This window comes from Chenopodium album, chromosome 18, assembly GCF_948465745.1.
Source record: "Chenopodium album chromosome 18, dcCheAlbu1.1, whole genome shotgun sequence".
In the NCBI taxonomy this organism is placed as follows: Eukaryota; Viridiplantae; Streptophyta; class Magnoliopsida; order Caryophyllales; family Amaranthaceae; genus Chenopodium; species Chenopodium album.
The window spans coordinates 12,812,969-12,828,113 of NC_137851.1; the positions used below are offsets into that span (position 1 = coordinate 12,812,969).

Genomic DNA, 15,145 nt, shown 5'->3' on the forward strand with positions numbered 1-15,145 from the left:
CATAATACTGTGTATATTTCAATTCCATTTCAATAAAAATAAAATGCAAGTTACAATGTATTATATAACATCATGTATTTTCCAATGAATTTATATGCATAGTGTGTACGAGTTTATTTCAATAAAAATTACAAGTATAATGTATGATTAGTGCATTAATCTAAATGAAAATTTAACAATGTACCTTTTCCAATAAAAAAAAAAAAAAAAAATCTAAGTACAGTGTACCATATAAGTGCAATGTACCATAATAAACCTTTGTTTTCTTAATTAGTAGGGAGTTTCAAAAATTCACATTAACGTTATAGGACCAAGAGAGCAGTACAATTGTATAAATTTACACTCCGTGTTCCTACTTGAGAGTGGGAAAGTGGGACTGTGGGACTGTGAGAGTGAAAAAAATAGAGAATGAGTGAGGCAAAATTATGAAATACTATATCAGAAAACAGCGCAGAAGGTCGAGTGCAGAAGTAGACAGGTTGAGCTCACTTCCTGATGACATTCTCACTAACATTCTTTCTCGCCTCACTATCCATTCCGCTGGCGCTACCTCGGTGTTATCCCACCGATGGCGCCGTGTCTGGACCGGCATCACCTGCGTTGAAATAAAAAGGTATAGAACTTCAGGATGTGCTGTCACATTTGACAGCATCCTGCGACAGCTTACATCCCGGACACTCCACTACTTTGATCTCAGTCTGCAACAGTCCAATTCTGCGAAAATTAGTGCGTCAGAAACAGAATTATGGGTCCGTGAGGTTTGCCGTCGAAATGTGGAGAATATCAGTGTCGATTTTCAATGTGATTGTTTCTACTGTGTACCTGCTATTTTGTTCAATTCACAATCTCTGGTAACTTTGGAATTATATGGTTCAATTGAGTTTAAATGGCCGGAAATTGGGGATTTATGTTTTTATCTCCCTAATTTGAAGGAACTTACCCTATCCGGCTTGGGCTTGTTGATGACCCTTTGGAGACTCTAATTAGATCTTGCCCTCTTTTGGAATATTTAGATTTAGGCTTCAATTTAATTGGGTCATTGTCTAGTTCTGTTTTGAATATAATTGCTTCTAATTTGAAATCATTGTGTATAAGTATGCTATACACTCGCAGGCAAATTAGAGTATCTATTGATGCACCCAAATTGGTAGACCTGGAAATTGATGATTGCGTTTCAATTTATCACTTTCTCCGGAATCCAACTACATTAGTCGATGCACGTATTAGATTGATAAATGATGATTTGTGTTGGCTGGATTCAGATGATGAAGAGGAGGATGGGCAGGATTATTACGACTCATCATCTGGAGCACGGAAAAATTATCTTCATCAGATGACCAAGTTTGTTGGATGAATGTCTAGTGTTACCTATCTTAACCTGAAGCTAGTGAGTCTGACCAATATATTCAGTTATCGAAACCCTGTGAAACTGCCAAAACTTTCTAATATAGCCCATCTCCAAACAAATTTCTGTAAGGATTTGCTGTTTTCCTTACATTGTTTTCCCAACTTAAAGCATCTTAAGATGTCCTTAGATTGTGGTTATTATAAAATGGAGCAAAGTAGTTGGTGTTTACCAGATTCTATTTCAATGAGTAAGCTCAAGACTATACAAATATGGGGACTGAAGGGAATTGATGATGACCTCAAGCTTCTGGCATACATTCTGCGTAATGCACTTGTTTTGAAAAAGCTTATTGTAGATTTTCATTTGGGTTTCCATAAGGTGAATGGGGAATATGTCAAACATGAGCGTGAAGAAGCATATGCAGTGTGAAAGGAATGCCAGTTATGTAGTTCATTGTTTAAGCTCCCAAGGAGCTCCTCGACATGTGAGGTTGTGGTTTCTAGTATGTATAATGGGTAATGCCTTACAAGGATGATACCTTACATGTCAAATGTTTGTGGGCAGAGATAAACCTGATGTATGCAACTTGTTTTCAAATGCAACGTTTAAGCTTATGGATTGTAGGTAATGAATACTGAATTCCGATTGATTTTTTGCTTTATGAATAATTGGATGTAGTTTAGGGCTTAACTAGTTTCTAGCAATGCCGATCATGTATCAGGGTATTGTAGCCTTGCAATGTACTGCTTTTTTTACTCTTTTTTTTTTTTATTATTATTAAGTTTTTATGTTATATTTGAGTTCTTTTACTCTCATTTATTTATTAAATGACTTAGTGTACGTAGTATGAATTCTGAAGGACATCTATTAAATTAGCAAAGAATCCAAAAGCTCACTGGTAATAAAATCGTAGATTAATTAGCCTCTCATCAATGAGTATAGAAAACAGGTTGAGTGTACGTTTTGCTTCCTGCCCTCTGTACTGTCATATTGAAAATTAGCCTGTGTTCATAAACTATGCTCAAGATAAATTGAAGTAGCTTAGTCAACAAGGTCAGGTGAGGGAGGGACAGAAGAAGTGAGAGAAGGAGGGGTTAGAAGGAGAAGACGAGGTCAAAGGGCAGTAAATAGCTTCTGAGTTCTGATTGTTGCTGATTCGTAGTTTTAGTATCTGGTGCACAAAAATGTATTCTTCCCTAGCTGTTCTAAACTAAGTATGTGTATCATTTCCTTTTATATTAACATGTACAGCTGACTGATAAGAAAATGGATCTTCGCAACTGGTGATCTATTTGTAAATTTAACCAAGGCAGATGATAAAAGTTATGAAACTGCTTGATACTTTTCTATCTGTATATAGACATTTGACATGTGAACGCGGAGTAAAGATTACTAAGAAAAGGTGGGGGTGGGAAATTTTTTGTAACATGAAGATTACACATGATGGGAGTTCAGGAAGCCTGTATATTCCCTATCTGTTCGACTACTAAAGTTAGGCAGCTTCTCTTTGTGCTTATACAGTTATACAATCAAACTCAGGTATTTGCACTCCCCTAGTCATCTTTCGACTTTGAAATTCTTAAGTTAAAGTTGGCTTCATTTTACCTTAATTTTATTTATAATTCATGTTAAATACAAATGTACAATAAGCTAGAAGGTACTGAATTATATGACCATGATTTATTGTCTACTTCCGTGTGGAAACCAATTGCAGGTGAAGTTCAGTCATACAGCACATCTTTCAGAATAATGTTCAGTTATTCTAATATTGCCACTTTGTTTAGCACTATACTGCGTGTCTGCACCATCAGGAATAACTAACCAGAGTCCTGTTCCTCTGTGCCATTCTGAGACTCAGAATTCGTGACGAATCACCATAAGTATGATGAACCATCACTGTCTAATATACAATTAGAATGAAGAAAAGTATAAACTAGGGAATTTTAGTGTTGGATTTCTGTGTTCAAGACTGGTATGTTGCTTGAACTATCAGAATTTGTAATCAAAAATAGCAACTGCACTGGCTTCTCCATTAACTGGTGTGTGGCTTTGATTGGGAGCTGCAACCAACCAATCAAGATAACCATTTTTACTCAAAACTCTTTTCTTCTGGAGCGCAGAGAGCTTGTAGTGAGACATAATTGATCTGCAGTGTGTTACATTTATGTCATGTTGATGTTTCTTCTGATTCTCTAAACCCTAACCCAAAGCACAATGTTTTTATTGAATTTATTATTTTTGGGTATTTTTTAAAAAATATCAAACTTTTCAAGCTTTCTTTGCTATTTATTTTTCAATTTTTTTTAATCGAAAATTCTTACTATTATTAATTTAGGCATTTAGCCATTAACATGTCCATTGTATAATTAAAATTGTGAAGCATATCAATTCTTATTTAATAAAAAAATCATAATAAAATAAAATTAAGACTTGTAAAAATTACAAAATTAAAGGAAAAAGCCAACTTTATTATATACTTGTATGTAGAGTAAATATCACTTGACATAATTCTTGATACATACTATTAAATTACTATTAATTGTGGGCTAAAACATTAGGGGGTGGCAATGAGGTTGGCTATTCATAATAGTGTAAATTACTATTACTACTATATTGACTAATTTAACCTAAGTACCAAACTCTTAACAATACTTAAGTAGTAAAATTTTGGTCGTAATTAACATTAAACTTTTAATATATCTCTTTCATAAATTGCGAAAAAAAAAGAAAAAAATATTATCTTTGGTTTGGTAATCTGGTATTATCGATTTGCCAAAAGAAATATCTATTTCAATTAAAATCATTAACAATAGTTAGCTTTTAATTTTTTTAATGATTAAATCATTTAAAATAAATAAAAACAAAAAATACACTAACCCACCCACTGGTCCACCAGCAAGGCAGCAACTAGAGCTGTCAATTCGGGTAATCGGGTCGGGTTTGAGTTGGGTAAGTGTGGGCCGGGTCAACTCGGGTCAAGTCAATTCGGGTTAATGTTGTAACCTATGTGGGTCGGGTTCAGGTTGGGTCATTCTTGAGTCGGATCTCCTCTGGTCATACATCTTATCAAGTTTGGATCGGGTTTAAGTCGTGTCAATAACAGGTCGGGTTACATTCGAGTCGAGTGAATAATAGGTCGGGTTCAATTCGGGTTTTCACGTGTTAAAATGAGTTGGGGTCATTCTCGGGTTTGAGTCAAATTCAGTTCAAGTCAATAATTTGTGGGTTATAATAAGGTCGGGTCATACTCGGGTTTAAGTCAGGTTTGGTTCAAGTAAAAAATTTGCAAGTAATAATCAGGTCAAGTCATTTCCAAGTCTGGTCATTCTCGGGTTCAAGCCGGGTTTGGTTCAAGTCAAATTATGGGTTACAATCAGGTCGGGTCATTTCCAAGCCAGGTCATGTTCGGGTTCGGGTTTTAAATATTGGGTTAATATATTCTAACATTTAGAAATGAGCAAATACCTATAATTAGTCTATGTAAGGAGCTGTATATATGTTTTGAACTATTGACTATTGAACTTATCACAGTAACTCGTTTGCACAAGCACACAACTACACAAGTGAAGTGATAACGTAACTATCTAATTATACTTTGATCAATATTAATAAGGTGGTCTAAATCGAATTTAAGGTGATTTGAAATTGAATCAAGTCAATAACAGGTTTGAAATCGGATCAAGTGAATAATAACAGGTTAGGTTGAGTGTGAAATGGGTTAGGAGTAATTTAGGTTGAATTTGGGTTGGGTCAATAACAAGTCGTGTTGATTTCGGATCGGGTTAGTAACAGATCCGGTTGCATTTCGGGTCGGGTTAGTAATAGGTCAGGTAAATTTGAGTCGGGTTAGTAACAGGTTGTGTCAAATTTGGGTCGGTTTGGTAAAAAGTCGGGTTAAATTCGAGTTGGGTTAAATTTGGATTTTGACGAGTTAAAGGGGGTTTGGGTCAATTTCGGTTAAAGTCGAGTTCGGTTCAGGTCAATAATTTACGGGTTATATTCAGGTCGGGTCATCTCTAGGTCGGTTCATGTTCGGGTTCAGGTCTCAAAATTTTGGGTAACTAGATCTAGGGTTGGTTTCAGGTCGGGCCATATCGGGTTCGGGTCACCATTTTTTCGGGTTCAAACGGGTCGGTTAATAATCAGGTTCAGGTCGGGTCAGCATTTAACAACTCTGACAGCAACTCCAGCCCCCTCCCCTCGGCCGGCGCCACCCCCGTCCCCTGCCGACAATGGCACCCAACCCCTCTCCCCTAACACTAGGCCAATGGTGGCACACAAACCCCCATTCCTTCCTCCCCACCTCCCTCCCCTGAAAATCCTTAAAATCTCCTCCCCTCTGGGGGTGGGTTCGCTAGGGCTTTTGAGGGTGGGATGGGCAGTTAGGGCCTGGGGATCGGATGAGGGGAGGGGATCCTAAGGATTTTCAGGGAAAGGGTTGGGGCCGACGAAGGAAAGGCTGGGAGCGGTCGTGGGTGTGAGCAGGCCAGGCTGGCTAGCTGGTGGGGGCAAAGGGTTTTTTTTTTACATTTTAATGATTTTAGAAATAATTAAAATTTATCATTAATGTTATGGTTGATTTAAAGAAATATTACTCAAACAAGCATGGGGCATAGAGGCTATCGGTAATAATTCTTCTCAAAAGACTAGCCATATCACGTGCATTATGCGCGTTGGAATCCTTAGTAGTAAAAAATATTTGAAAAACCTGTGCCTTTTTCGATTGCATTCCTAACAATTCTCATCAATCTCCTATTTGGAGAGATATCTTAAAGAAAAGGCATCTTCTTGCTTCGGTTTAAAGGAGGGCATTGGGTTGGTTTCAAGCCCATTTATCTTTATTTGAAGGAAGACATACATAAAACTAAACAATATATGAACTCAAAAACATAGAATGGGCAACTTCAATTAGGTAATTTGAATAAAACTAACAAGTAACCCCTACTAAACAACAATAATATAACCCTTATAAACCACATAGTAAGCCCTAAAAAACCTAGTAACCCTTAAATATACTGAAACCTAAGCCTATAAAGAAATCCAACACAAAAAAATCTAAATAAAATAACAAGTGACCCCTAGTTAACATAAAAGTAACCCCTAAAAAACTATCAAGGAACCACAATGTATTCTATACAAATGGAAAACTAAACAATTTTAAACTCAAACACATCATGAGAACAAGTAATTTTAATGAGTTACGAGGTAAAACCTACATGATAAAAATTTTAACTACAAACCTAAAATACTTGATTACAAACCTAAAACACTACATCATAGTTGAACAAAAATAAAAAAATCAATAGTAATATACGACGTCTAAAATACGAACAATTCAAAAAAGAAGGTACTGTACTCCCTCTGTTTTTAATTATTTGCTTCATTTCTTCATGTGCAGAATTTTAGGAGAAATTGAAAAAGTAATAAAATATGGAGGTAGTAGGGTTGGTGAAAGAATAAAAAAATTATTAAAAGCAAAAGTAATTGAGAGAATTGGAGGAGAAAGAATATGAAATTAATAAAATATGATTTGTATTGGGTCCACTAGTTGAGAGAAATGAATTAAATATTATAAAAGTTTTTTGAATAAGAAAATGGAGCAAATAATTAAAAATAGTCGAAATGAAAAGTGGAGCAAGTAATTAAAAACGAAGGGAATAAACAAAGTGAAATGTACAATATAATAATAGAAATGTGTTACTCCCTTTATTTCACTAGTAGAAAAAACTAAATGGGAAGCCCCAAATGGCAAGCGGTTATTGAATTCCGCTTCCAATAACACCAAAAAAAAAAAAAAAAAAAAAAAAAAAAAAAAAAAAAAAAACTGAAAAGGCAAATGGCAAGCGGTTCACCCAAAAACCGCTTGCCATTCCTATTTCCTAAAAAACAAACCCTACCTTCACATTTTCACGCCTCCCTCCATTTCTCACTCTTTCTCCTCTCAGATCAGAATTTCTTACTCCTTTCCATTTCTCACTACTCTCCATTTCTCATTTTCTTACTCTTTCACGCCTCTCTCTCACGCCTCTCTCCCTCTCACTCTCCTCTCTCCATTTCTCAAGCCTCCCCTCATTTTCGAGCAAAAATCCGAACCAAAAATCGAGTTTTTTTTAAGTTGCTTGGTGGTGGTGGTGATACGAGTACATGCGAACCAAATTCGAACCTAATTTCAAGCAAAAATCGGGGTTATACCCAAATTAATGGTTTTAAGGTCAAGTTCGACCATAAAAACTCTAGATCTGGAGTTTTTATGGTCGAATTTGGCCTTATATAACCAAATTCAAGGCTAAATTTGGTGGATTGTGTTGGAATTCTAGGTAAGTTATTGTTTTAATTTTTTTTCCTTTTTAATTTTGTTTTCGAATTTTTTGTGGTTGGTGGTTGGTGGTGGTGGTTGTAGTCGTGGGTTTTGTGGTAGTTTTGGGTTTTGTGGTGGTGGTTGTAGTCGTGGGTTTTGTGGTGGTTGTATTGGTGGGTTTTGTGGGTTTAATTTCCAGATCTAAGGGTTTTCGTGGGATTGGTTGTGGTGTTGGTGGTCGTGGTTTTCGTGGGTTGGAGGTGGTGGTCGTGGTTTTCACGGGATTAGTGGTGGTGTTGGTGGTCGTGGTTTCCGTGGGTTGGTGGTGGTCGTAGTCGTGGGTTTGCCGAGTTGGTGGTGGTGGTATTGGTGGGTTTTGTGGGTTTTAATTTCAAATTTCATGTTCTATTTGCATGAGTAAATTTTTTGAGCTATTTTTTTTAGTTGTTCCAGATACAAGTGGCGTCAGTTGCGGTGGTGGGTTGGTGGCATCGATTGTGGTGGCAGTGGTGGGTTGGTGGCGTCGATTGTGGTGCCGGTGGTGGCAGTGCGTGGTGGTTGATTGTGGTGGTGGTGTATTACTTTGTATTAATTATTTTTAAGATGCTTTTTTAATGAAGATGTAATATTATAATAATTAATAATGAAAATATTAATTTTTTTACATATATTTTGATTGCGTATCAATTTAAGTGAAAAAAACCAAAAAAAAAAAAAATTTATTTTTAATAGCCCTAATGGGCAGCGGTTTGGTACCAAAACCGCTGCCCTTTCTCTTCAAATGGCAAGCGGTTCTGAACCGCTTGCCATTTAAATGGACAATGGCAAGCCCCCCAAGGGCATGCGGTTCAGAACTGCTTCCCATTAGGGGGTTTGAACCGCTTGCCATTTAGTATATTCTACTAGTGTTTTTAAATCCAGCTTCCCGTCAAAAAAATAAAAAAAAAATTACAGCTTGCTCCACTTTTCATTTTTGGTCGTTTTTAAATACTTGCTCCATTTCCTTACTTGTAAAGTTTTTACAATATTTAATTCCTTTCGATCAACTATTGGACTTAAGCACCTAACATATATAAATCATATTTTATTAATTTTATATTCTTTCGTTCTCCTCCAATTCTCTCAACTACTTTTACTTTTTATAATCGGTTTTTTCACCAAATGCCCTTGAACTTTTCAAAAATTCACCAAATACCCTCAAGTTTTTCAAAATTCATCAGGCCAAATACCACTGACATTTGTTAATATTCACACCGTTACTTCAAAATACCCCTAATGTTAAAGTTTCGTTAGCAATAAAATTTAATTTATCAAGTGCCCTAACTTTGTTAAATGATTACACAAAATACCCTTATTTTTGGAAGTACAACGTCTAGTTAGTTTTGATTCTGGTCAAAGCCTACGTTTCTCTTCCTTGTTTAAGGATCAAATGATCTCCTTTCATTATCTGAGTCTCATTCATAGGCCATTCAACACATCATCTTCTTCCTTTCCTGTAGAACTCATAATCCTTGGAATTCCCTGTGTCTTCGCTGTCATTCTATTCGAAATAGTAGGTTTCCCTTTCACCACATTATTAGAACACATCACCCTATTCAAAGGAGAGCTTTTTTTCTCTCAATTTTAGAGAGTACTGATTTTCTCTCATCCCTCTCTTTCCATTATGTTAAAACGAAATTATTCCTTAATTCTTTGGCGTACATGAGATTAACATAGTTTAGAAAAAATTGAAGAAATTAAAAAAAAAAAATTCAACATTGCAATGATTGGGAAAGGTTATACGAAGATATGGCTCCTACTATTGCAACAGACTAACTCGAAGCACGTTTTAGATGGATTGGTAGCAGTAGTTATCGGGTTCGTAATTTACTCGAATAAGAAAGGTAATTTTGTATTAATGCTAATACTTTCAATGGCACATGTATTTAAAGACTGGTTGCAAGTGTCAAATTTAAAAGACATAGAGAATGAGTAGGGGCGGATCTAAGATTTAATTTATGGGGTCAATTGACCCCACTAATTTATTTTTTTTTAAGAAATTTGTTAAAACATTTAAAAGATGATTTATTTAATATTGAATTATTTAATTTGAGAAAGATAATATAAAAATGATTAGTAATCTAACATCTTCTCCATATGAATACACATAGTTTTATATGTGTCAATGATGTGCAATATAATATATAGGTAGTTTCACGTAATTTGTTAATTTATGAATAATTATAAATATAACTTTTTTTATATCATTTGAACCTACTTATAAAAAATGCTAGATTCGCCATTGAGTAAGAGAATGTCATTGACATGTCATTTTTCAAAGATGATAATGTGTATAAGGGAGGATTACATTGTTTGATAAAGAGTTTGATACTGCTATATATATTTTACATTTATCAACCCAATCTCATTAAACTCGTTAAATTCTATGAGCAGCATTATTACATTCCTTATGGAATAACATTCAATATAACACTATTGCTTTAAATTTGGTTATATCTTTAAAGACTGTCAGTTGAATATGAGTTATTATGTGAGCCGTGGGAGGATCTTACATCAAATACCACTCGACTTAAGGGACTCTGGCCCCTATTCAATAAAAACTACAAGGTTTAATTTTAAATTTAAGTCACATGACTATGATGAATCTTATGTTTCATTTGCGGTGTCATGTGCTTCCATGAAGTTACTACTTGGAAATCATTTTGAAATACTTGAGGAAAAATGGAACATGACTTTTGCTGAGATTTTTTACGAGATTGAAAAAAGCACAACCTTGGTCAGTATTTCGCTGAACTGAAAGAAGCAAATGGAGAAGAAATAACATCAAATAAGAAAGACTGATTACATTAGTGTAAGGAAAATGTATTACTTTAGGATTGTTTTTGTTAATGATAGCTGTAACACCCCCAAATCTCCCTCTACAGAAATACTAGTATAATACGTATAATTATACCGTAGAGATAGACTTAGGCGTATTACCGCCGCGTGATGACGCAAGGCTACTCAACTTACTAAACAAAACAATACTTTGCAGCGAAAACTTCAAAACTCTTCTTTATTAATAATAACTATAAATAGAAACCAATGTCATGAGTACTCAAATTAAATACAAGACCAAAACTCCTAATTGATGAAACCAAATCCCGGGACTCCAATGCATCAAATTATTCACTCCACCTGAAATAACACTGCTTACCATTACGGTAAACAGGGCGAAACAAAACAAATAAGAAGTATGGATTAGCAAAATATGCTAAGTATGGTAAGCGTAAGATAATTAAACTCAATTTATTTGTAAACATGCTTTTGAAATCAATTCCAATAATTAATCCAATAATTCCAACTCATAATTCAAAACCGATTCTCAATATTCCAATACCAATATTCAATAAAACCAATACCAATTTTTTTTTAAAACCAGTTCCTCATATTAAAAACCAATTCCTCAATAATAAACCAATAAAATCAATTAAACCAATTCCTCTCCCAAGTGTGCACACCCCCCAAGCTAGTCTCCTTATGTTACAAGGCTATTCTTGAGGAAAGACCCGGTCATGCAAAGTCCAAGGCCTTATCAATATACCAAATCCGCATAGTGGGATTACCAACATGCTTATAAAGCATAAATAATAATAAATCAATGATTCAATAACTTCTCTTTTAAATCAAATAATCAACCTTTAATAATAATAATCCAAACCCTTTTTTTTTTTATAAATCCAACATGCTTTCAAAATCAATCCTTTTTAAACATGAATAATAAATTAATTTATCAAAACATATTATAAAAATCAATACTCCCATTTAATTATTAAAACCAATCTTTTAAACATACTTTTATGTCATAAACCATAATTCAAGTCAATTTAATTAAAGCAACATAAATCATTCAAACATGTTCATTCAAATCGATCACTTTCAAGGTATTTAGCCACCTAACGTACCTTGATCCTCGTTTAGCCAAAAACACTTCAAAAGAACTCTCAAGTAGCTTGATCAAAAATACCCTACAAATAAATATAACCTTAATTAATATAAGGTTAACAAATAATCACAAATAATAAAATTAAACCCTCCCAACTATATGTACATGAACCTTTTAAACTAATTCAACATAAACATTATTAAAAATCTAATTTTAAAACTACTCATAATAATTTTTATATAAATCTCCCATAATAATAATAATAATTGAATAAGAGAAAAAGGAGAAGAAAGATAAGAAACCAAGGAGGAGAGGAAGGAGGAGGTGCGGCAAGGGCAGCAGCACGACGGCAGGTGGCTGCTGCCGGTGGTGGTCGGTGGCGGCAGGTGGCGCCGGTGGTAGGAGGTGGTGTTTGGTGGTGGTGGTGGTTGGCGCAAGAAAAGAGGAAAAAGAACAAGGAATTAATTAGGGGTTTTGAGAGAGAATTATGAGAAATTTGTATGAGGTTTGATCATGAATTAAAGGGGTATTTATAGGCTAGCATGTGTATGAATTATGGTAGGAAAATGTAGGAAGAATTATGGTAAGTAGGGTTTAAGGGATTACTTGAAGAAGTGAGTAAAGATTTAAGGAAAGTTTTGATATTAAAGAGATTGTGTATAATTGAATATGGAAGGTATGTATGTCATGAAAAATATTAAGGAAATTGGAATTACTTGGGGAATAATTAAGAAGAATGAATGGCAAGAAAATATGATGATCGGATATTAAAAAGATGGAGAATTAGAATTAAGGAAAATAGGAGATTTTGGGAGATAATTAAAAATATAATTTTACCAATTAAATTCCCCCCAAAATATTTCATGAGGGCCGAAAATATGGAGCTTACCATAGCTCTAATTTTCGGATTCCTCTAGATATATTTAGGAATATTTTGCTCGGTTTTTAAGGAATAAAATAATTGTATAAATAATATAGAATAATAATTAAATAATTAATTAATTAAATACCAATTATTTACCAATAAATAACCAAGAAAAATCAGATTTTCCATACATGGAAAATTCGAAAATCCTAGCTAGTTATTAGGTAATTTCGCCATAATAATTAATTAATTAAAAGATTATTTTGCTTTAATTAAAATATCCGAAATATGTAAATAATCCGGTTTTTTTTTAAATAAATAAATGGATAATAAATCTTATCCAAAATAATAATTTGTTTTTAAAATACTTTTGGCGCCAAAATTCAAATATCATTTTGGCTCCAAGATTTAAATAGTAAGTTTGAATTACTAAAATACCCTTTTTAGAAAATAATAATTAATTAATTAATTAGGAAAATACGTATGAAAATACGGGGTATTACAATAAGATAGTGTAAACTTTTGCAAGAAAGAAAGATAGACGAATAACCTTTTTACTATGAGTAGAAGTTATAAACTTGGAAGAATTTTCATTGTAGTGAATTATTTTCCTTTAATGTAAATCAAATCCTCTTTGCTTTCTCATATATTATTAATGCATTTATCGCCCAATATAGGATGAGTCCTGGAGTCCAAAGAACTAAGAATGGTACAAGAAGTCACCACTTCAACTAATTATCTTCATGCGTGACCAAATTCTTATGTTTTAATTCATCATCTGGTATGCTTACTTATGACTTAACTTGTTGTACATTATGTATGCCAGTTCTTATTAAGTTTTTATTGATTATAAAGTGATACGAACTATTATCAGGAGCATTGTGGCATCTACTACCTCTATCTTGTTTTCTTTGCTAATGATTTGTACTCTAATGTTTGGTGGTTTGATTTACGGCCCATTCGACTAGATAATAATAATTTGATGTAGTATTTGTGTGATTAGTGTTTGAGTTTGACCTCAAATGTAATTGCTGGTAATGGTTATTCATTGTGAAGTCTCGTGACTTGTGGTTATCATTGTAACCATCAACGCAATCACTCAGGCTTGGCTATAGACTATAGGTTAGATTATATGTCCCTATGTGTGTATCCAAGTGCACAAGATATTCTTATGGGGTTACTGTGAATGTGCATAGAGCACCCTTTACCTCTCATAAGTTACCAAAGTTGCGTGCCTAGGATGACCGAGACTTGTACCATTGATCATCTTTCAAGATTTGGAGGCCTTTGACCTCTTTCTCTGGAAATAGAGAAGTGATTGCTGCACCATCTAAATGTGGTTTTGTCCTAAGAATGCGATTAGGGCATGTGTAGCGAGGATAGAGGTTGAAATCTTGCTATTGTAGGTCCTTGTTTCTCAATATTGAAGTAGTTATCTTCTATATAAACTATTAAGTGACCTTAATTACCCTATTCATTGTTTTTTATTTTTTTTTATTTTTATTTTTTTTTTATTTTTTGAGTATTCATCGATCATTCTCTTGCCAAATTTCGATGATCATACTCACAAGCTATAGAGGTTGAAACAAAATATCAGGGATGTTATCGTTTATAACCTAAATTACTCAGGCTTCTCGATCTGGCCGAGCTCTAGGAGAGAGAAATAGAAATAGAGCCTGTCATTCCAATTGTAGTTTGAGAACCTCTATAAGGTGAATCACTGCCATAACCTTAGACAATTTCATTTGCTGCAGAGCACTTGTGCTTCTCCTCTAAGAATTGCTTAGAAAATTCAATCATTTCTTCAAGATATGAGGTTTCTATCCCATTATTATGACCTATATTGGATTAATTGTAAATTTGAAGTGTTAGAAAAGGATGCAAGTTTATTATGTTTGGAAGAATCGTACTTCTTTGTGATGCTCATTCTACATGTATTGTTTGCTTTTGATTTTGTCTTTAATTGAATATAAAAAAGAAAAGAGAAATTCTCTTTGGTAACACTATAGTTTTTAATTTTCTCATAAGTGAATTGCGAAAATTCTTATAATCATTAGTAAACCTGAATTTTTAAATTAAGAAATAATTTTTAAAAACAAAATAAAGCCACCCCTTCCCCCACCAACCAGCCACCAGCCCACCACTCGATCTCCGCTCCCACCCACGCCGGCGCGCCGACCTCCCCCTCAACCGATAACAACCAAGATTGCAACCATACAACAGCATCAATCAGCCAACCACCTTCCCCACCCCTCGACCTTTACCTTCAATCGCTGGCGTCTTTTTTCGATCCTGCCCCATCCTCCTCCCTGTCCTAGCCACCATTCCTCACCTTCGTCTTAAAACCTCGCTGAAGCAACGAACCTCAACCAGTCCCAAGCCGCCTCAGCCTAGCGTCAATGCATCACCGCTGTCACCCAAGCCCAATCGACGATTCAATTACTTCAAGAGGTTTTACGTTTACTTCCATTTACTTCCGATTCAATCAATGTCACCCAAGCCCAAGCAGAAATTATGGTTTTACTTCCGGTCGATTTAATTATCTTAAGAGGTTTCATGAGCTTGAAATCTTGAATATCACCATTTTGATGTTGAATTCCTGTTAATGGTGATAATTTTCCAGAGGATGATGTGAATCGGGATGAGGGGTTGAGACTTGAGAGTCGAGGTGTGGGAAGGAGGGAGTGAGGTCGCCTCTGGGCGGCCGAC

At 34.7% G+C, this 15,145-nt stretch overlaps 1 protein-coding gene across 1 annotated transcript; it reads left to right on the forward strand.

The window, feature by feature from the left end:
* Positions 1-425: 425 nt before the first annotated feature.
* On the forward strand, positions 426-1,777 carry LOC145591844 (putative F-box/FBD/LRR-repeat protein At1g66300). Its single transcript, XM_081648336.1, has 3 exons — positions 426-909; positions 1,014-1,341; positions 1,411-1,777. Exons 1-3 carry the CDS (start codon positions 426-428, stop codon positions 1,775-1,777), a joined length of 1,179 nt encoding a protein of 392 aa, XP_081504462.1.
* Positions 1,778-15,145: the final 13,368 nt, after the last annotated feature.